Source organism: Quercus lobata, chromosome 4 (genome assembly GCF_001633185.2).
Source record: "Quercus lobata isolate SW786 chromosome 4, ValleyOak3.0 Primary Assembly, whole genome shotgun sequence".
NCBI lineage: Eukaryota > Viridiplantae > Streptophyta > Magnoliopsida > Fagales > Fagaceae > Quercus > Quercus lobata.
This window is the reverse complement of record NC_044907.1, coordinates 19,582,307-19,603,275: the sequence shown is the minus strand read 5'-3', so window position 1 is coordinate 19,603,275 and position 20,969 is coordinate 19,582,307. Positions and strand designations below refer to the sequence as shown.

At 32.8% G+C, this 20,969-nt stretch overlaps 2 protein-coding genes across 3 annotated transcripts in view; one reads left to right on the top strand and one right to left on the bottom strand.

Moving 5' to 3' along the window:
• Positions 1 to 8,892: 8,892 nt before the first annotated feature.
• On the bottom strand, positions 8,893 to 14,173 carry LOC115987497 (probable protein arginine N-methyltransferase 3). The gene is made up of 7 exons (XM_031111072.1): positions 13,729 to 14,173; positions 12,621 to 13,133; positions 12,404 to 12,501; positions 11,663 to 11,741; positions 11,310 to 11,570; positions 11,053 to 11,220; positions 8,893 to 9,605 (listed from the first exon to the last, which is right to left on the bottom strand). Exons 1-7 carry the CDS (start codon positions 14,059 to 14,061, stop codon positions 9,147 to 9,149), a joined length of 1,911 nt encoding a protein of 636 aa, XP_030966932.1. The 5' UTR covers positions 14,062 to 14,173; the 3' UTR covers positions 8,893 to 9,146.
• A 5,394-nt stretch (positions 14,174 to 19,567) lies between these two features.
• Positions 19,568 to 20,969, top strand: part of LOC115984121 (protein unc-13 homolog) — a 31,703-nt gene continuing 30,301 nt past the window's right edge. The window contains exons 1-4 of one of the 2 annotated variants that reach the window (XR_004090381.1): positions 19,568 to 19,841; positions 20,232 to 20,291; positions 20,407 to 20,582; positions 20,676 to 20,740. Coding sequence is in view for 1 of the 2 variants with exons in the window: in XM_031107034.1 (XP_030962894.1) it covers positions 20,284 to 20,291; positions 20,407 to 20,582; positions 20,676 to 20,740 (249 nt within the window). In the remaining variant the exon portion in view is untranslated. The remainder of the gene's footprint in view (positions 19,842 to 20,231; positions 20,292 to 20,406; positions 20,583 to 20,675; positions 20,741 to 20,969) is intronic. The other variant, XM_031107034.1, reaches the window with a different exon arrangement.

Here is a 20,969-nt window from a genome sequence, read left to right as displayed (position 1 = left end):
ATTTGGTATTTTTATATAACCAAAATAATTATTATAATGTATTCGTTTGGATTGGGCGTCTGCGTTTATAAGTTTGCGTTTTCTGGCTTTTTTTTTCACGCGTTTCAAGGAGTAATGCGGCTATTGTTCATGAACAGTAGCCGCAAAAGTTGACTTTTCCACGGTGAACAGTGCACATTATTATAATGTATTCGTTTGAATTAGGCATCTGCGTTTACAAGTTTGCGTTTTCTGGCTTTTTTTTTTCATGCGTTTTAAGGAGTAATGTGGCTACTGTTCATGAACAATAGCCGCAAAGGTTGACTTTTCCACGGTGAACAGTGCACCTGTGCATGTTCATGGACCCATAAATTTCACTTTTCAGCAACTTTTTCATTAAAAATGGGTCCCACGGTACTATTCACATATTTAAAAATTATTATGCTACAGTGTTTTCAGTTTCAGCAAAAATAATAAGCTCAATTCAAACAGACCCAATAACCACTTTCCCTCTCCCTTATGTGTGTGTTTGTTTCTCAAAAAAAAAAAAAAAAAAATTGTTATAATAAGTATTTCAACTTTATTATGATTATTTTTATTATTATCATTAATATTTTGGTGTAGTATGTGATTATTTTTTATCTACTTTTATTAATCCCTTGTTCATTTGTGAGATTTTCATTAGAATGTGTTATTATAATTTGATCAAGGGGCAGAAAAGGATAATTGCTATTTGCTAGTTGAGAGATTTAAAGGATAAAAAAAGAGAAAATTGTTTTTGGCTAGTTAAGTGAATAAATTTAATAAGAGATCTTATTTGAGATCCAATTAATCATCTCTCTCTCTCTCATAATATGATAAGATTAAAATAAATTTAAAGTTCCAGAGATATAGAATTTAATTTATCAAACGCACTATCGCAACTTCAATCAACAATAGAATTATCCAATAACCTCAACTAGTCCCCCCTTTGAATCATTTGCTCACTGATGGTTGAATGCAAGAGTCCTCATCTATGTACTGTGATTAATGATTTTTTTTAAGGGATTCTCATGTTTAATGTTTCATGTGGGTTTCCACCAATAGCTTTTGGTGTTTTGACATGGTTTGCTAAAAGGCATCACTACCAAAAAAAAATGTCCTGTAGCCGCGTTTTTAAAACGCGGCTATAACTCCTAAAAACGTGGCTATAGAACAATTTGGCCTAGAGCCACGTTTTTTTAATCTGCATTTTCAATCGTGACCTAAAACTCATAACTATAGGCCAGGACCAATCGCCGTTTTTTTAGAAACATGGCTATAGGACATACTATAGCCGCATTTTTCAAATGGGGCTATAGGGGACAGGTATAGCTGCATTTTTAAAACGCGGTTATAATTCAGGTTAGAAACTCTATATCTTATATAATTTCTAAACAATCAAACTAACATTATAAATAAATAAATAAATAAATAAAAATCAATTGACAATTCGTAACAATTCTCTAAATTGGATTAAATTTAAGGAAATCAACTTAAACAAATACGCAAAATATATTCAATTTGATGGGAAAAAAAGAAGAGTAAACAAATACATACTTGTAAGGTTGTAGGTAGAAGAAGAGAACAATAGATGTTGTAAGTAAAAGAAGAGAAGAATAGCGCAAAAGAACCGTATGATGAGTATTAATTATGAATTATTTGATATATATATATATATATATATAAACACACACACACTCCACGTTGCAACCTTAGACAAAATAAACCAAAGAAAAGAACAAATAAAACACAACGTTGCTGTATTTTTATCCACTTAGAAATACTTATATATCCCCATTGAAGAATTTCATATGAACAAAAAGTCTAAAACTAATATTAATTGGATATAATTTTTTAAACAAAAATTCTAAACACTATGTTGCAACCTTAGACAAAATAAACTAAAGAAAAGAACAAATTAAACACTACATTGTTGTATTTTTATCCACTTAGAAATACAGCAAGTGTAATTCAACTTTAATCAAATTAAGATTTTTATTCACTTAGAAATTATAGTTGAAGAAAAATTATATATATTTTTTCTTAAAATCTAAAAATCAAAGAAAATTTCTGCAATTTGGTACCGCAACTTGGTGCAACCACGGCACCTAAACCCAATTTTTATTATATATAATATGATTTTATACATAAATATTTTATAAATAGTAATATTTTATATTTTATAAACTTAGCCTATAGCCGCGTTTTTTAAATGCGGCTATAGGTCCTCCTTTAAAAGTATATATATTTGGCTAAACCTATAGCCACATTTAGGAACGTGGCTATAGACTTAACCTATAGCCACATTTTAAAAACGCAACTAAAACCACTTATTAATGTGGTTAGAGCATCCACAGCAGGTGTGGCAAATGTGCCAAATGCCAAATATTTGGCACATTTGTCACACCAAACACAAAAATGGTGTTTTATGAGATGTGCCAAATCTCAAAAATTATACAACATGGCTACAATACCGTTAAAAATTTGCAACGATACGGACAAATGTTGCAAAATTTTTATTATTTTATATTCTCTTTTCTCTCTCCTCTCTCTTCATTTTTTCTTTTCTCTTCTCTCTTACTTTCCAGTTCCCTCTCTCTTCTCCCTGTATCGATTCCCTCTCTCTTCGACCAGTCCGAGATGTTCACCGGCAGCGACGACAGCGTAGTTCCGACAACGACAACGCACTCCGCCATGCTCTCTGGTTGTGGGGTTTTTTTTTTTTTTTTTTTTTTTGCAATTTGGGTTGATTTAATGGCCGGTGACAATGGCAGTGGTCGTGGGCTGTGGGGCTATCGGGTTTGGGTCATGGTGGAGATCGGGTTTGGGTCACAGTGGAGATCGATTTTGGGTATGGGTCACTGTGGAGATTGTGTTTGAGATTGGTTTTGGGTTTTAGTTGTCTCTCCCTCTTCAGTCGTTTGGGTTTCAGTTCCGGTGGCAATTGTTATTTCAGTGGTGGAGCCATGGCTTGAATCGGTTGGGGCTTGGGTTGAATCGGTTGCGGGTGATGGGTATTTGGCTTGGGCTGAATCGGTGTTAAGATTGGTTGGTGTTCATGGGTATTTTGGCACAAGCGACATGGGCAAGGCCACTCCAATCATCGCCATCATCATCGCCGATCGTCACGCCGCTCCAATCTCGTCGATCTCTCTCTCTTTTTTGGTAGTTGTTTGTTTTAATTTTTGGTGTAGGGGCTAATATTGGCTGTAGTATTTGTTTGAGTTTTTTTTTTTTTTTTTTTTTTTTTTTTTTTTTTTGTAGCAGTGGTTGATATTGGTGGTCGGTGGTTGATCTGTGAGGGTGGCCGGTGGTTGTGTGCTATGGCAGTTGATCTGCAGTGTGGGTTGTTGTTGTTGTTAATGATAATGGGGAGGGGATAATATATTATTTTAATGTATAGTAAATATTATTTTAATGTATAGGATTGAATTATAAAACATCTGATAAATGGGATGTTGTAAAATGATGTGATAAAATAATAAAGTAGGCCTTTGATGTGGTAAAATGGCATAATTTTTGCAACATCTGCTACGAATGCTCTTATAGACTTAACCTATAGCCGCGTTTTAAAAATGCAGTTATAGGTTAAGTCTATAGCCACATTTCATAAAAATGCGGCTATAGACCCGAATGTTTTGTAGTGCATCTAACTTGCATATAACCAGTTACAGTTGGGTTCCAATTAGCTTAATTACTAAAAAAATTTGTTCCCGAACAAGATATCTAGGGTTCGATTCTCACTTACACCAAAAACAAATTGGTGTCCTAGTTTAATGATAATGCATGCTCATTAGAAGTGGATGACATAGGTTGTAATTATAGATGAAGCTAGACATGGACTTGGGGGGCAATGGTGCCCCCCCCCCCCCCCAAAAAAAAAATTTTCTAAAAATGTTAGTATATTAATAGATACTAGTTTTAGCAATTTTGTTCAATAAAATTACACTTTGACCCCTTAAAGTGTCATCAATTCTTTTAAGAGCAATGTTATAGCCATAAACTTTTTTATAACATTTTTACAAACTATTAAGGTAGCAAATTCCTATTGGTGCACACACTTACGTCAATTTTTATTTACCAACAATCACTCACCACATTACTAATTTGTAAAAAATTTGTAACTTTATCATTTTCCACCTTTTAAAGGCCATAAAAAATTAATAAATTAAATTTAAAATAAAATATGTAAGTCCTAAAAAACTAGATCAAGAACAAAAACTACCAATAGTAAAGTTTTTAAAATAAAATAAAATAAAAACTTTTAAACCCAATCAATCAATTTTACCCAAAACAAATAACCTGGCCCTCTAAAAAGTTGTAAACAAAATAATTTTTTCCTTATCCAGCTGCATGCACGCAACAAAGATACCAAGAAAAAAATTCTCAATGGTTAAGCTATAGACTAAGAGGCCAGAGCCGCTGCACCAGCAAGCAGCAAAGCCGCCCCCCTAACTCCAAGTTCTGGCTTCATCCCTGGTTGAAACTATCTCTAAAAAAGACTTGCACATGACTATCAATAAAAATAAATAAATAAAATTGTTAGTAAATTTTACACAAAAATGGTGGCATTATATGTACTTAAGGGCCGCACTAGTTAACAAAACGATTGTATTATTTTGTGTGTTTTATGTAGTAAATTTTACACAAAAATGGTGGCATTATGTGTTTTTTTTCTTTTTCCTACCACTCTCATTAATTAATGGATCAAATAAGCCCATAGGCCCCATTTTGCAAACCTACTCTTATCTGGCCTGGCCCAAAATCCAATTAGAAATTCAGCACACAAAAAATTAAATAAATAAAACCAATCCTAGAAGTCTAGAACCAACTCCAAATCCGAATGGATAAAGAAGACCAAGCTGAATCCAAAACCCATCAAAAAGTATAAATACAAAAGCCGAAGCCAAAATCCGCAACAGCATAATTCTCTCTCTCAAGACCTGCGACTATCCAGTGCTCAATGCACGATGTTGCTGAGGTAATATTGGATTCTTAACTTTGATTTCTTTTCTGGTACTAGACTCAGTACTCATGCTCATGCCATACCGTGACGTATCTATCATGTCATGTAACAATTTTTCAGAAATTACTTATGATACCCGTCTTGTACTTGTACCTATAAGGTGTCTGTGTCCGTGCTTCCGAGATCTCAATTGATTTTTTGTCTCTTTGCCTTCGTTTCACGATATAAATTGATGATGATATGGTTAATTTGTAAAGTTTTTGTTTTTGCTTTGAAAATTGTAGTGAGAATTTTGCAACTTTATTGGCCAAAAAATATAGGAATAATGTTTCTTCTCATTTTTTTATAGGCTCAGGCTTGATGAACATGTCAATACCATATCATTTGGGCATGGGCTCTCTTCTCTTGGAGCTGTGTTTTTCTTCTAATGAATGCATTTGATTCTATTCCTGCTACACTATCTATAATAGTCTTGCTTGAGCATTCTGTGTCATGAAGTATGCTTTTTTTTTTTTTTTGTTTTGAACACAGTTTACCACTTTATATCTTGCCATTCTGATTCTATGGCAATTTATTTTTCAACCTTTCCATCTTAACCTTTACATTGTACACACATGACTAAGATAGTTTCTGTTGGGTATCAATTGGTAATCAATCTTACCAACTCCTTCATTTATATTCTTAGTTCTTCATAATTACAGTCAGGAATTCCAATCTAGTCTTATATTCTACAATGTAGCACAATACTCAAAACTACTTTTTATTTATTTAAATAGCCTCATTAGTGCATGTGACTTTTTTTTACTTCAAACTTTATTTGTGTGAAAAATGGTATCCCTTTGAACAACTTTTTTCTTTTTTTGGTGTGTATATTGAGTTTTAAATTTGAACAGGTTTTGTCAATTTAATTCCTACAAGGGCCATTCTTAAGTGGCTCATTCCTCTGAATCCTATTGACAGGTCTTTCTCATCAAACTAACCTATAGACCCAAATTTGGAATGATCTAAGTTTTAGTGATTAAAGAATTGCTAGCAATGGAAGAAGCAAGCATCCCTTTCTTTCATGTTGATATTGCATCTGAAGTTTTGTCACGATTGTCTGCAAAGGATCTTTCTTCAAGCAAGTGTGTGTCTAAAGGATTGGATTCGTTTATTAGTAGTCCTTCATTCTTGCGTATACTTTCTAAACGGTTAGAATGAGAAGGACCTTCTGGGCTTTTCTTTCAAATGTTCAAGGATAATGTGGATTGTGTTTCTAGACCTATCACATACATTCCTATTCACAAGAACAAATCATTCGTCCAAAATAACATATTGAATTTTCTTCCAGAGAAAGTTGTTATCATGTCTTCGTGTAATGGGCTTCTCTGTTGCCGGAGTTGCATCCATCCTATTGATGACATTTATAGAAGAGCGAAAAATAGGGAGGCAAAGGAACTGGTGATATACATTTGCAACCCAATGACTAAAGAATGGATTGCATTGAAGCCAGAAGGGTGTGTTGTTGGTGATAGCATTGGATTAGCTTTCTATCCATTTGGTTATTCATTAAACACTCGCCCAATTTTCAAGTTGGTAAGCATTCAACAATCAAAAGTGGATCCACATTTGTATTCATTTGCAGTGTACTCCTCACAGACAGGTAGTTGGACAACTACTAAAGAGGTTTGCCATTGCAGATATCAAATTTACAAAAACAATAAAGTTTTCGTTGGCAAGATGTTCAATTGGCTAACTCAGAACCACCATATTTTGAGTTTTGATGTCGAAAGAGAGCTTTCTAAGGTGATTAAGTTACCTGGTGAAGCTTCAAGTTCACTCACTCTTGGATGTTCAGAAGGATATCTTCATTATGTGTGTGTGAATGGTGAAGATTTTAGTGTGTGGATGTTGAAAGATTATTCCTCATCTGAGTGGGTGCTCAAGTATCAGGTGACATTGGTTGATATATGTCAAGAAAGTTATACAGATTTGACTCACTGTAATGTAAAAAGGCGCTTGCTTTTGGCTTTCCATGAAGATTTTTTGTTTATGCCAATGGATAGGTGTTTGTTCTCATACAATTTTAGAAGTAGGAAACTGCAGTAGCTTTGCTATATATCTATGCTACAAGATTTAATTTTGTCGAATCCAACTGTGATCCCATATTCCATTAGCTTGACAGCTGCAGGGGTTTTCAAGGAAGATCAGAGTGATGAGAACAAGTCAAGTGAAGATCCGAGGGATGTTTCATCCTTGAAAATTTCAAAAAGAAAAAGGACATGTTAGAATCCAACTTTGCTCCCATATTCTGTTAGCTCAGCAGCTGCAGATGCTTTCAAAGAAGATTGAAGTGATGGGGTACCCAAGTGATGTTTCATTTCAAAGAAGGCCAAAAAGAAAAGTAAAACAACACCTTAGAAGATTCCTCATTGTTGACTAGGATTTTGTTCCCTCTATTTTCAGGTAGTGGTGTTGGACACCGATTGAAGAGTGTGAAAAGGAATTTTAATCTTTTTGAATGGGCATTAGATTAGATAGTTAATTTTCCAATTTCTTAGAAAATACTATATTTGAATATAATGACCATATTTAATTTCATAATAATATTAGAATAAAAATTTCAAAAAATTTAAATTCTCAATTTTTTAGTATAGTTATTTTAGAAAAATATATTTTAAATTGTGTGAATATTATTTGATGAAATTGGGCTAAATCATTTAGTGTGATTTTTTTAATGCAAATAGTGCTTAATTATTCTAAATAAAAATTGCAGGAACAATAATTTTAGGAATTTTGGAAATTTACTCCTAGATGTGTTAAGAGTGAAGAGATTTGTTACATTTAATGAAGAAGATAATTATATTTCAAAATATGAATGGAAAAATTAATTAAAACTAGAAAAAAAAAATATATATATATATATATATATATATTTAAAAGTCTGTCATTCTTATTGAAATTTTGCAAGTTGAAAGTTTTGATATTGATTTTTATTCAAAAGAAATATGTGATTTTTCATGGTCTTTTAGTCATCAACTTCTATGCAAAATTTGATAGTAGTGCTAGAATTATCATTGTTATGAGTGTACTATATTGAGGCCTTTGTTAACATGACATAGAAATTGATGTAGGGCAAGAAATCTTCCATGTGATAAGAGTAAAAGAAATTAGATTCATAGTTTGAAATCTCAAAATTTGAGTCATTACCTAAGGGGTTTAACTATTCACAAATATGTGCAAGTAACATTGTTGAAACTTATAGTTTTGGGATTGTTGTGATGCATATAAGTGGTTATCTTTTTGTGGTGAATTGTGGGATTGAATGAGAGGCCTCTAGCTTTGGCGTGCTCTTTTGGCGAAGGAATGAAACAATTAGAGTGATCATTTTGTATTGTATGCTAATCATATTTCTTGTATTTACTATTTCATACCAGGTTTAGGCTAATGCTTGGGATAGGATATATGCTAACGCTTGGGAGGGTATCCAGTATAACAAACATATGTAACACCCCTTCGTATAGAATGGGTTACACACTTGTGGTGTTTGGAAGAGAATGATGGGTGGTGGATTTGAGGGGCAAGGTTGATGAAATCATTGGGTCCAAAGAGGGGCAACCACCCAACCATATACACTCTAAACCCTCTTTCTGAAACTGTTAAAGAGTGTGAGGAAGAAGGAGAAGCAAAGCCCTCACACTAATGGGATTCACCCCATATAAGAGAGACTTACTAACTTTTTTGTTTTTTAAAGTGTTATGTAACCTAGACACTTAATTCTTGTTTAATCTAATTCCCTCTTTCAACCAAAAGGAAAATTGTCTTCTTATAAATGCTTAAGCATTCCATAATTATATTATGGTAGAGATAATTCACGCTACAAAATTTTATTATTGAACAGTTTAAACAACGCAATGCTGAACTTGGCCAAAAAAATTTCCAAATTATAAAAGCAACTAATTTACATCCATTGCAATATTATAATACTTGGATAAAACGCACATAGATATAATGCAAATTGTAGAAGCCTTTTGGAAGACTAAACAAATTGAAGAAAACAATAAAATGATTACTACAACAAAACAAAACTCCGCAAAAAATCCACAGGCTGCCAGGACAGACAATTCCAGTGGGATGATCTTAGCTTTTGATCCCTTTTTTTTCTTTTTTTGGTGAAAGCTTTTGATCCATTGCATATGGCCTAATGTAGATTAAAAATTTGTACAGGCCACTTGCATTTCCTACCATCAGAACCAATCCCAGCAGTCTCTAGGGAAATGTCAATGCTTCGATGTTCAACAGCACGTGCAATGCTAACACGCAATTGAATCTTTGTGGCAGGACAGGCCTCAGTGCCAATTGCGGCCAATCTATCACCACTTGGCTTTCCTGATGCCATGGCAATTGGCTCACAGAAGGTAAGAATTGTTTGCGACCAATGTGTTTTTGGAGTGTATGGGGATGTGGACAACACAACTGGCATTTCTTTGCAGAACCTGCTGGTAAAACCAGTCTCAAACCACAAGACAACCCCATAACACAATCTTGTTTGACATTCCAAATCATTCGACATGCCTGTAGAACCACCAGAATATGGTTCCAGCTCAGCGCTTGCAGTGAAATCCACGTCATCGTGATTCATTGTTGCCAAGTCAAAGGTCTGAAGTAAACAAAAAAAGAAATGCATTTAATATAAAATACTCAAGCAAAATATATAAGTAAACAAAATTATGTAGGGATTAGTGCAACATATAAGTAGATTCAGGCAATATAGTCGATATTTACAATTAGAAGTTTAGAGCCAAAAAGTTAGCAAGGTTTACCCTTAATCTAGGAATTACAGTTGGTTCCAGAATATACAAACCCACGGTCCATAGTGCCAAAATTAATTTTTTCATAAAGAATAGTGAGAGAAGTTTATGGAATCTACTTAAAAGAAATATTTTTTGGGCCTTAAAACTGGGCTACATAACAGGGGTAGTCCTTCCGATAACACATAAACCACCCGGCCTGGACAAAAGAGAGTTTTGATCCAAGGATGCTGATACAAAGTCCAAAAACTATAACAATTAAATTAGCAAGCAAAGTCAAGGAATACTTTCCAACCTCTTTTATGTCATTCTACAAAAGTTTTTAAATGTCTTAGAATTGTTTTGAACCCTGCAGAGCATGAACACCCCCCCCCCCCCCCCAAAAAAAAAAAAAAAAGCAGCTTGTGTGAAGGCATAATTTGATCAAAGAGCTCTAGAACAAAGCTAAAAGAAGATTTTACAAGTTCACATTTTTAACTTAAAGATAACTTTGCCAACCTTTTCCAATGTCATTCCATAAAAGCTCTGTTATCTGTCTTAATGATCATGCTAGAAAACTTGGATACCCTTAAGAAGTTTTAGAAAGGGGTACAGGGTACTGGAGAAAGAAACCCATAAAAATAGTAAGTCTAAAGAAAGTAAATATTATTTCCCTATTTCTAAAAGTTTGGCAAGTCTTGAAGTGTGTTTAAGAATGCAGGTGAGCAAAAACTTAGGAAATTTATTATCAAGAACTTAAAATTGCGGTTTATGGAGAAATTTAAGAGAATCAAGATTCATTACAAAAGTCAAATTAAAAATGGCTGAAACCACCACCCACCCACCCACACCCCCTCCCCCCTAGAAAAAAAAGGAATTGCAACTTTTGACTATTTAATAATATATTTAAATGTATGAAAAAGAAAAGAATATCAGGCCAACTGTGGAAAAATTAGATAAAATAAAATAAATTTAGGCCAACTGTGGAATTGTTGACAATAAATAAATAAATAGTCCCTAATTCGCCTCTTCATCAAATTTGAGGCAAGAAAGTTTAAATAAAAACTTATTTAAATTTTGGGATTAGGTTGCCTTAATCTTGAAAGCAAATTGAGATCCCAAATTCTCTCTATCCTCCCCTTATCCTCCTCTCCTCTCCTTTCTCTCCAAATCCTAAACATGTTGATGACTTAACCATCATAAACCATTAAAAGGTTATCTATCCGTAGCCAAGTCATGATATAGCCTCGAAAGCAAATTGAGATCCCAATTAATGGAATATATACCTCAAAAGTTAATAAATGGGGTAATACTAACCTGAAGAACCGTAGAATTGGTCACTATGTCATGATTATCCACAATGTCAACAATTGGAATTTTAGCAGCATCGCCAACAAGTTCCTTGCCAATACAAGACATGTTGAAACCATATACATTTTCCCAAAATGGAACACTGGTACCACCTTTACCAAATCCTGCAACAAACTGCAAAAAAATTGGAAGAGAAAAATATTAGCTCTCTAGAACTTGAAAAAAGATTGTGACAAGTGAGAGGAACAGTGTAAATGACTCACAATAGTTGCTGTGTCAGGTAGGATTGCACCCCCAGGCTTCAACCATCGGTCCCGTGCAAAAAGCACTGAGCTAAGCATTGACTCATAAAGAAGGCAATACCCCATCCATTCACTCAATAATACATCAACACTGTGAGGTTGAATTTTTGAAGATTTATCAAGCTCTTCAACCATACCTTGAACCACTTCTATTACCCCAGTGGAGTGTTTATTACCTTCATTTTGGCTTTTACTACGCCAAAGGCCATTGTCCATTGCAATCTGCAACCAAAACCAACAAAAGGCACACAAAACTCTATGAGTGGAAATACAGAGGTACATTTAACAACAATAGAACTAGGAAAAAATTTTACCTGGGTGGCAACTGCAGCCATCTTCTCACTGGCTTCAACTGCAATTACCCTAGAGGCCCCAGCTTGAGCTGCAAATAGACTATTGAAAGGAATTGAAGTGAAAAAAAAGGTTAGATAAATTATTCTAGTAAGCAGAGAGGCATATTACAGAAAACCAACCTTATATATAATACCAATATGTGAAATTTTTTTCTTTCCAAAAAATGTTAATATAAGGAACTTGGCTAACAGCATCAGTTGCTGAACCCAACAATCTAATGTAACATCTAAAACTAAAAATCCAAGTTTTTTCCACATCATTCCATGAGAAGACTCATGACATACATGAGAAGATTAAGAAAGAGCAACAAAAAAAAAGTTCAAAATGATAAAGTCGTTTTCATTATATAATTGAGAATTGGTGCATCCACAAGAGTCCCAGTCTCAACTGCAAGAGCCACAATCATATGATCATGTGCAATTTCAGATAATAGCATTTTATGTTTGACCATAAACTATCCTAATTCAAAAATAATGTTGATCCAAGATGTTCAGATAACAGGAAAATCTCATAATAAATGTCTGCAAAACAAAGCATAGAGCCACAGGGTCAAATCATATTATCCTTTGTCACTTTGATCAAAAGTTTGAACTGCATAAGCACTAGGCAATGAACTATTGGACTATGATGAAAAAGAACAAACGGCTACAACTCAGCTAATCATAAACACAGTAAGACAGAAATCATATTTGTCATCTCACCTTAGGATTCCAGTCCCACAACCTACATCCATCACAACAGCATTATTCAAAAGAGAAGGGTTTTTCAAGATAGCTTGTCTATAAGCATCTGTTCTCACCTGCAATAACCAGAATATATGAGATAGCATTAACAAACAAGTTGCAATTTTTTTTCAACCCAATCTTTTGACACGAGTAAAATTCACTTCTCCAGGAAACCAAGAGGTAAAGTACAAACCTTATCACTTATCATCTCTCTGTGAATGCCATATGAACTATAAGCCCCAAAATAATTCTCATTCACATTCTTGATATCCTTTGAAAGAAGAGTTGGAAAAGAACCTCTTAAATGTTTACCCTTTGAGGCCTTCTCAGAGGAACCTGCTACATCTAAATGGCCATTGGAAGCAAAAGCGATCTCTTTTCTTCCATTTTTGTCAGAATTATCAGCATTATATACAATCATGTCCCCTGTATTCTCATCATCGATGCAAATCTCTTCATATTTCTTCAAATCCCTCATCAGTTCATCTTTGTCAATCGATGCACTGTAGTCATCTTCTCCTTCTCCTTCTTCATCTTCACCAAAAGTGTATAAGAGTGAGTCATCTTCCATGAAAGGTTTTAGATATCTATCGTCATCCCAGAGTGGCTTAATGTCTTCAATGCTGAATGTTTCATGTTTATGATTCTGCAGACCTTGGCTGGACTCGCAGGTAACACCGCAAATCCAGCATCTTCTTTCTGCCACCTGGTTCGCAAAATAAACGATGTATTATATTGACATATCACACCATGAGCTTTCAACAAGTAAATAACTTATTAACTTAGCAAATTGAAAAGAATGCAATCAAAACTCTTTCACTCAATGACTATTAAACTGAGACAACTCTAGTATTAGAGCACATAAATCCCAATTTTATTTGGTTAAAATATTATTTTCATCCCTATAACTTTGCATGAATTTCGTTTTTTTATCCCTAAACTTGAAAATTTTCATTTTTCCTCTCTCAATTATTGAAAATTTTACACTTATCAATTTTCAATTCAAAAAGTTTGTTTTTCATCCCTAAACTATTGGGAAAAAATCTCTTTAAAAGGTATAGGGATGAAAACAATATTTTAGCCTTTTTCTTTATTCTCCTTCATTTTCCCAGCAACCAAACAGAGAGTGTAAAGCAAACAAAAACATGCTTTCTCAATGCTGAGAATTGTGCTCAATGAAACAACAAAGTAGCTAATTTCAGCGTGAGTTTACAAAGACCCAACCTTTCATACACATTCTTCCATTTTTCACTCAAATTCTCAGCAACCAAACAAAAGCTCAAATCAAATAGCAAACCGACCTGAGACCGGACGTAATTGATGAGCTTAAACCCACCGTAGAAATCCAAACCCAGCTTCGTCCGAACTCCGCGAAAGTCGAAATGGTGCGACGAAATGCAATGGTCGAATAGCGCATCGCAGGAACCGTACCTGGAGTCGCAGAACAAGCAAAGGAGATTGGAATCAGAGCCTTCTTCATGGTCTCCATCTTCTCCGGCTTCGTCTTCAGCTTCCCAATCGCCCCAGCCTTCGAGCTCTTCGTCTTCGTTTTCTTCTTCTTCTTCTTCTTCATCGTAGAATTCGTTGTTTTTTGGTTCTTCTTTGCTTTGTGGGTGATTAGAAATAGTGGCCATTGGTGCTGTGTGTAACTTGTAAGGAATTGGAATATTGGTATGGTTCAGTTTCAAGTGTCTGGCGGTTTAACGTTGTAAGCGTTCACTTTAAACCCCGAGAATAAACCCTAGTTTTTTTTTTTTTTTTGGCTAAACTCTCTCTCTCTCTCTCTCTCTCTCTCTCTCTCTCTCTCTCTCTCTAACACTTTTTACCTTGTACTTGGTTAACTACTTAACTTTGTTAGGAATTGGGTTTGATGAGTGAAATTGTTCTATTCTAACCTTTTTTTTGTTTTGTTTCTTTTTTTTTTTTTTTTACAAACACTTTTACCTTGTACTTGGTTAACTTTATTAAAAATTGTGTTTGAAATTATGTGGACATTTTTCCTAAAACCTTTTATTTTTTAAAAAAAAAAAGAAAGAATAAGTGAAATTGGCTTTGGTTTCTTTGATTAAAGGTTGGAACAAATTGGCTTTGGTTATGTGATTGGGAAACGTATCTTGAAATTTAAATAATACTTTTTATTATTTTGTTTCTGTTTTTCTTTAATACCAATCCTAACACTAATATTGAGCTTATTATTATTATTATTAAATAATTCTATATAAAAAAAAAAAAAAAACCATAAAAAAAAAAAAACATATACTAATGATTTCCCCAATTTCTATACACCAAAATTTACAAGTTACTTAGAATTCTCTACAATTATCTGCGGTTTTTGTAATTTCCAAATTTATGCACAAATAAATTTATTTTTAAACAAAATAATAATTCACCTTTTAAAATGACTTGTTGACCACTCTATTGCATTGAAGGCACCAAAAAATCTCATAACAATAGAAAATATTAGACATGGCAAAACGGTCGGGTCGGGTCGGGTTCAGGTCGGGTCAATCGGGTCACGGGTCAAACGGGTCATTTTAAGCGGGTTGAAAACGGGTTCGGGTCAATCGTGTTGCAGGTCGGGTCGGGTTGGGTCGGGTTGACCCGTATTTTTCACATGAAATTTTTTATTTTTTATTTTTTTATTTTTTTTTTTTTTTATAAAGAAAACAATATGTATTTGCCATTTGGATAGTTATGCAACATATTACTTGATGTAAAATGCATTATTTTGAATTCACTACTTATATCAAGAATAAACTCAGTTAAACTTATTAATATTTATTCAATAATTTTAAAATTATACAAATCCTAACATTGCTATCTAAAACAAAACAACACAAAGATAAGTAAAACAAATATACAAGTTTTATTTTTACACAATATCAACATTCCAAAAAAAAAAAAATTACAAATGACTTATTGGATAACTCATTTGATAAAGAATAAAAACATATAAGAAAGTTACAATTTAAAAAATTAATTTTATAATCTATTATCAATTGTGATTGACACTCTATTTCAATTTGAGATATACATTAAAGTTTGATTGCTTACTTATTTATACCTAGTCTCTTTTATGAAGATCATATCATTGTTAAGCAGCACACACTCTAGGAAATATCATAATTTATTTTGAAAAGCCGTTTATTTTGAACATAAATTGTTAAAAAATAGATCTAAGCATTCATAATTTATGCTAATTTGATACTTTGGCTTTACTATTTTCACACTTGTGAATGTGTCTCACACATATTTACAATTTTAAATCTGTTTTTAACTTTACTGTAACCAGATTATCTTGGCATGTACTTTGCTATTTGATATCTAAAAATCTTTACTCATTATAGAATGCTCAACTATTTATTTTTCAATTAATTTGCATGCAGTTATGTAAATGTATCAATTGTTTCCTTAAAGCTCACAATAAACAATTAAACCAATATTGTCTTAATTTCACTATTTTTTTTACCAAAAAAAAAAAGTTTAAAAAAAATGGTTCAAGTTCGGGTCGGGTCGCGGGTCGGGTCGGGTTGACCCGCAAAAAAGCACGAGTCGGGTCACGGGTCAACCCGTTTTTGCTTCGGGTCAAAAAAATCGGGTTTGGGTCGGGTATTTTTCGGGTCGGGTCGGGCCGGGTCAAAAAATTCTGACCCATTTTGCCATGTCTAGAAAATATATATGATTTGAGTTCCAATTGCAATCTTAAACCTTGATCGTAACCCCAGCCCCCATTGTAATTACAACCCAAGCCCTAATCATTATCCTAGCTTTCTACATCTTCCTAGGCATCAAACTAACCTACTCTATCACGACCTCTTTGCCATTGGTTCAAGAATGTCAATCACTCTACTTTTCCTTCATTAAGCCTAAACTCTCAATTAACACTAGTTTGAGCTCATTGATAACATTGCATTCTCCATACTCATTAAGTTTGAGCTCATTGATAACATTGCATTCTCCATACTCATTAACTGATGAGAAGAAACGAAGAGATAGAGAGAATTGATGTATTTATAGAGGATAGGAATTGCTTAAAAATGAAAATTGAGAATAATTTGTCTTAGTGGTTTTCATTTTGACTATAGGAAATGTAAATTGCAAAATGTGTTACCCTAACAATGCATTTCATGGAACTAAAAAAAAAAGTACCAAACATCTCAATTTTTTTGCATTGCATTTCACTTCCTATTTCCTAATAAGGTATGAAATGAATTTTGAGTAGAAATGTCAAAGCACGAGTTATTAGACATTAAATGAGACAAGAAATTGTATATTTGATGTGGTCTTAAATATAGTTATACTTCTTACATGTCAAGTGCCATATGTTTTATATTAGGATTATTCATTTTTTTCCCTCTCCTTAAACTTTGCACGTCTATCCAAAGCTCATCCTTTATAGTATGTTTGAAAGTCTGGAGATAAATGAGACTAGAATGTGTGAGGGGGGAACGAGAACAAAATGAAAGAGAGGGGAGGGAACTGGTAATCTTCCCATTCTTTGGATGTTTTAAAATTTAAGTAGGATAAGAGGAATAGGTATCCCATATCCCTTCATTTAGTTTGGTTGTTTTAGAAAATGAAATGGGAGTGAAAGAAAATGGTATGACATCATATAAGTTGACAATTATAAATTTTTGTTCATTTAAAAAAATATATAAATTGACATCATAAGGACAAGATTGATAATTTATTATTATTATTATTATTAACGAATGTAAAAGCCCTCTCCTCCCTTCTCCTCTAAATTCTCCCAAGTTGGGATAATTAAAAATGAGGAGTTTTGGAGAGATATCTTCAAATCCCTCTCTCTCTCTTAAAAATAAAACAACATTAAACAAATTATTTAAAAAAAAAAAAAACTCCCAAGGTCAATTAGTTTAACATCTCCATCCCAGCCCTATCCCCTCAAATCCAAACACATTAATGTCTATCCTAGTTTTAATGGAAGAGTAGATGCCATTACGCTAAAACTTAGTAGTAATCATTTCCTTTTTTGGTGTCAGTGCTGACTATTTCTTAAAGTATAGTTTAGTAACATTTCATTGATAATAGTTTATCATTACCAACAATTGACTAACAGTAAGTTTTTTTTTTTTTGGATAAATGACTAACAGTTTTTTTTAGTTAATGGAGAATGATAAGTATATGGAATAATATTACCTTAAAAAGAAATAAGACTATTTCCAAAATATACCGTCCAAAGTATAATTTTTAACACAACTTCAACAAGGTTGTTACTTTTTATAGCTAGTGAGTAATGTATTACGGATTTTGTATAACTTGCCCCACCCTCCCTTAAAAGTTACCATGACTTTTTAGTGAAGTTGTAATGTGCCTTTGTGTTAGAATCTCTTTTTCTCCCCCTTGTATGTGTGTTTGTTTCTCAAAAAAGAAAAAAGAAAAAAAAAAAGAATGGGTAATTGTCTTACATTGCTTAAGAGAGAGTATCGTGTGTAGTATAACTTGTCACACCATCCTTTAAAAGTTATTATGACTTTTGAGTGGAGTTGTGGTGTGCTTTTATGTTAAAACCTCTTTTCCTCTCCCTTTGTGTAACTTTCACTTTAGTTTATGATAAAAACTTCTTTTATTATGTATACTAATTACAACATACTATATTAAATTTGTAAAAAATGGTTGCAAAAAAAAAAAAAAATTGTATCATTAGACTATATCATTGTCAACACAACCAACAATGTCATGTCACTTCTTAAAAAAAAAAAAAAAAAAAAAACCCATTGTCATGTCAATAATTATAAACAATTATTGTTTCTTAATTGGAAAGTCTAATTTTATGATTGCATTACTTACATTTTAATAATAATAATAATAATAATCATAATCTCAAAGTGGGAGGGATTGGTCTTAAATCTTAATAATTTTCTTTGAAGGAGGACACTTTTAAATTAATCTACTTGGCTGAAAACCTTGTAGATTAACTCTTTTTTTTTTTTGCTAAGAAACCTTGTAAATTAACTTACACATTGGTGTTTTAAACGGAAACATTGAAGGTTCAAATGCCTCTTTTCATAGCGTACCTATCAAATTATAAATCAATAATAATAATAATATAATGTACTTGAAATAGTTTGAAAGTGGCTACTATCACTCTCTCTTACTCATTTAATATATATGGTTTGACTTACCTCCATTACTTTTTTAACTGAAATCTCCTTTTATATTAACGAGAAACTGTCATATCACCCATTAACTAAATAAAATGTGGAGATTAAAACTCACTACTATTTGTCATAGTGTATTTAAAATAAAAGAAGATTTCTAGTTAAAAAAGTACTACAGGTAAGCCAAACATTTTCATATAATCTTGGTTTAATAAGAATTAGGCACTTAAATATTCCAAAAGTCAACAAGCAATATCAAACATAAATAGCATAAATGTCCAAAAGAAAAAATCAATTGCATTTAAAGTAATTAAAAATAGTAAAAGTATTATTCTTAAGCTGTATTTTTTTTTGTCTTAAAAATAATATGATGGCAAGAAAATTGAGGAGCACGATTAGATCCTAATTTTCCTTATAAAAGGGAAATATAAAATTCAATTTCTAAAAGGGCCTTGGTTTTATTGAGATAATTATAAACAATTTTTTATCAATAACAACAAAATCTCACAATAATAAAAAAGAAAAATTCTACCCAACCCATTACAATTTAAAATAAAGGTAGCGTACAAAATATTGTGAAATTTTATTGTATCAAAAAATTTCTCAATTTTAAAATTAGGTTAATCCGGTCTTTTATTTCTTCAATATCAAAATTAAGTATATATTCTAATTATAATTCAACTACTTTCGTCTTGATTCGTTTCTGTAAAAATATTATACTATTAAATATTTTATTTAATTCAAATTAGTTTATATTAAACAAATTTTAAATTGATAGTAAGCTTAATTAGACAGGTGAGAAAGTAGGGCATTTTGACAAAAATATCCAACAGAGCGGCGCAAAGCAAACAGTCAACTCGTGACAATAATTAAATGATTATATATTCCCTTTAATATTTAGCAGTAAATAATGCTGACAGCTCTCTTTTCTTTACTTTACCTTAAAAAAAAAAAAGGACAGCTCTCTTTGCCTCCACCAGTAAATCCCCTAAACCAAAAAAATAAAAATAAAAACCAAATTATCAATACAATATCCCTTCAACTTGAATTGGCTCATCTTTCTCTCTCTCTGCGTGTCAACAACTGGTTACCGGAACATTCGCCCGGAACCCAAAAACTCCACACCAGTCTTCATAACTGACCCTCTCAAATTTCAATCTTCGCGTCATTTTCCAACCTGACTCTCTCTCTTCCCTCTCTTTCTCTCTCTAAAAAAAAAAAAAAAAACGTTTCACATTTTGACTGCCATTCTCTTCACTTCCTCCAATCAAAGCAACCAAGCACCACTTCCCGTGAGTTTTTCCATTCACTTTCAAATCTCTCTCTCTCTCTCTCTTTTAACTAATAATGCTGCGTTTTTGCATTTTGGAGATCTCTAGGTTTGAGGTTCGTAGGTTCTGTTTGGTTGCCAAGAAAACTGTGCAACGGATCTCGTGTTAATAGACTAAGAAAAAAAAATTAGATTAAAATTTTTTTTTTTCTAGTTCAAGTTGCTTGATTTGCGTGAATATGCTATATCTGAATTTGTTGTAGTAGTAGAGTAGAGTATTAGCTGATTAATTGAGATCTAACTGAATTTGAAGCACGCAATATGATAAATTAATTTTGGTTTTTTATTAATTAAATTCAATTATTGCTTAGTGGATCAGATTGTGACATTTTTAATATAAATTATTGCTCAGGTTGTAGAGCTAGCATTATTGCGGAGCTGAAGTTAGTGTTCGATTTTTTGACATGGATGAGTATGTATCCATCTCTTTTGAATCTACTTTTTTTCAATCTCTATATATGTGTGTGTGCGAATAAGTGAATGTGTATATATATGTTTATGAATGGTGGAATGTATAAAAAATATAGGGAAAATGCTGTTGAGCTACTGCAAAGATACAGGCGGGACAGGCGGATACTTCTTGATTTTATACTATCCGGTAGCCTAATAAAGAAAGTTGTGATGCCACCTGGGGCAGTTACACTAGATGATGTGGATCTGGATCAAGTTAGCGTCGATTATGTTCTCAATTGTGCTAAAAAAGGTGGCTGGCCATTGTTCCCTTTTTGTGTGTTTTTTGAATTGTAATGTTTGTTAGGAGTTTTTTTTCATTCTTGTTGATTATTTTGAAATGTAGGTGGAATGCTTGAATTATCTGAAGCTATTAGAGATTATCATGATCACACGGGGTTACCCCAGATGGTAAGCTCATGAATTGCTGTGTACGGTTCATGATGTTTTTTATTGGCTATTTATTCGTTTTTAGCAATCGTGTAAGTGCATGCACATGTAAAAATACACTAAGGCTGGTTATATTTGTTACATATGCACGTGCGTCACACTTTCACTTTGACTGATATAGTTAGAAGTTATTTCTGACTTCTGACATTTAATATTTGATTGTAATTTCGCATGTTTTGGTTGTGATGTA

Coding starts and splice junctions, on each gene's coding strand:
- LOC115987497 (XM_031111072.1), bottom strand. CDS start 14,061: ATGGCCACTATTTCTAATCACCCACAAAGCAAAGAAGAACCAAAAAAC. Junction 13,134..13,728: donor TCAATTACGTCCGGTCTCAG/GTCGGTTTGCTA, acceptor TTTGCGAACCAG/GTGGCAGAAAGAAGATGCTG. Junction 11,221..11,309: donor TACCTGACACAGCAACTATT/GTGAGTCATTTA, acceptor ATTTTTTTGCAG/TTTGTTGCAGGATTTGGTAA.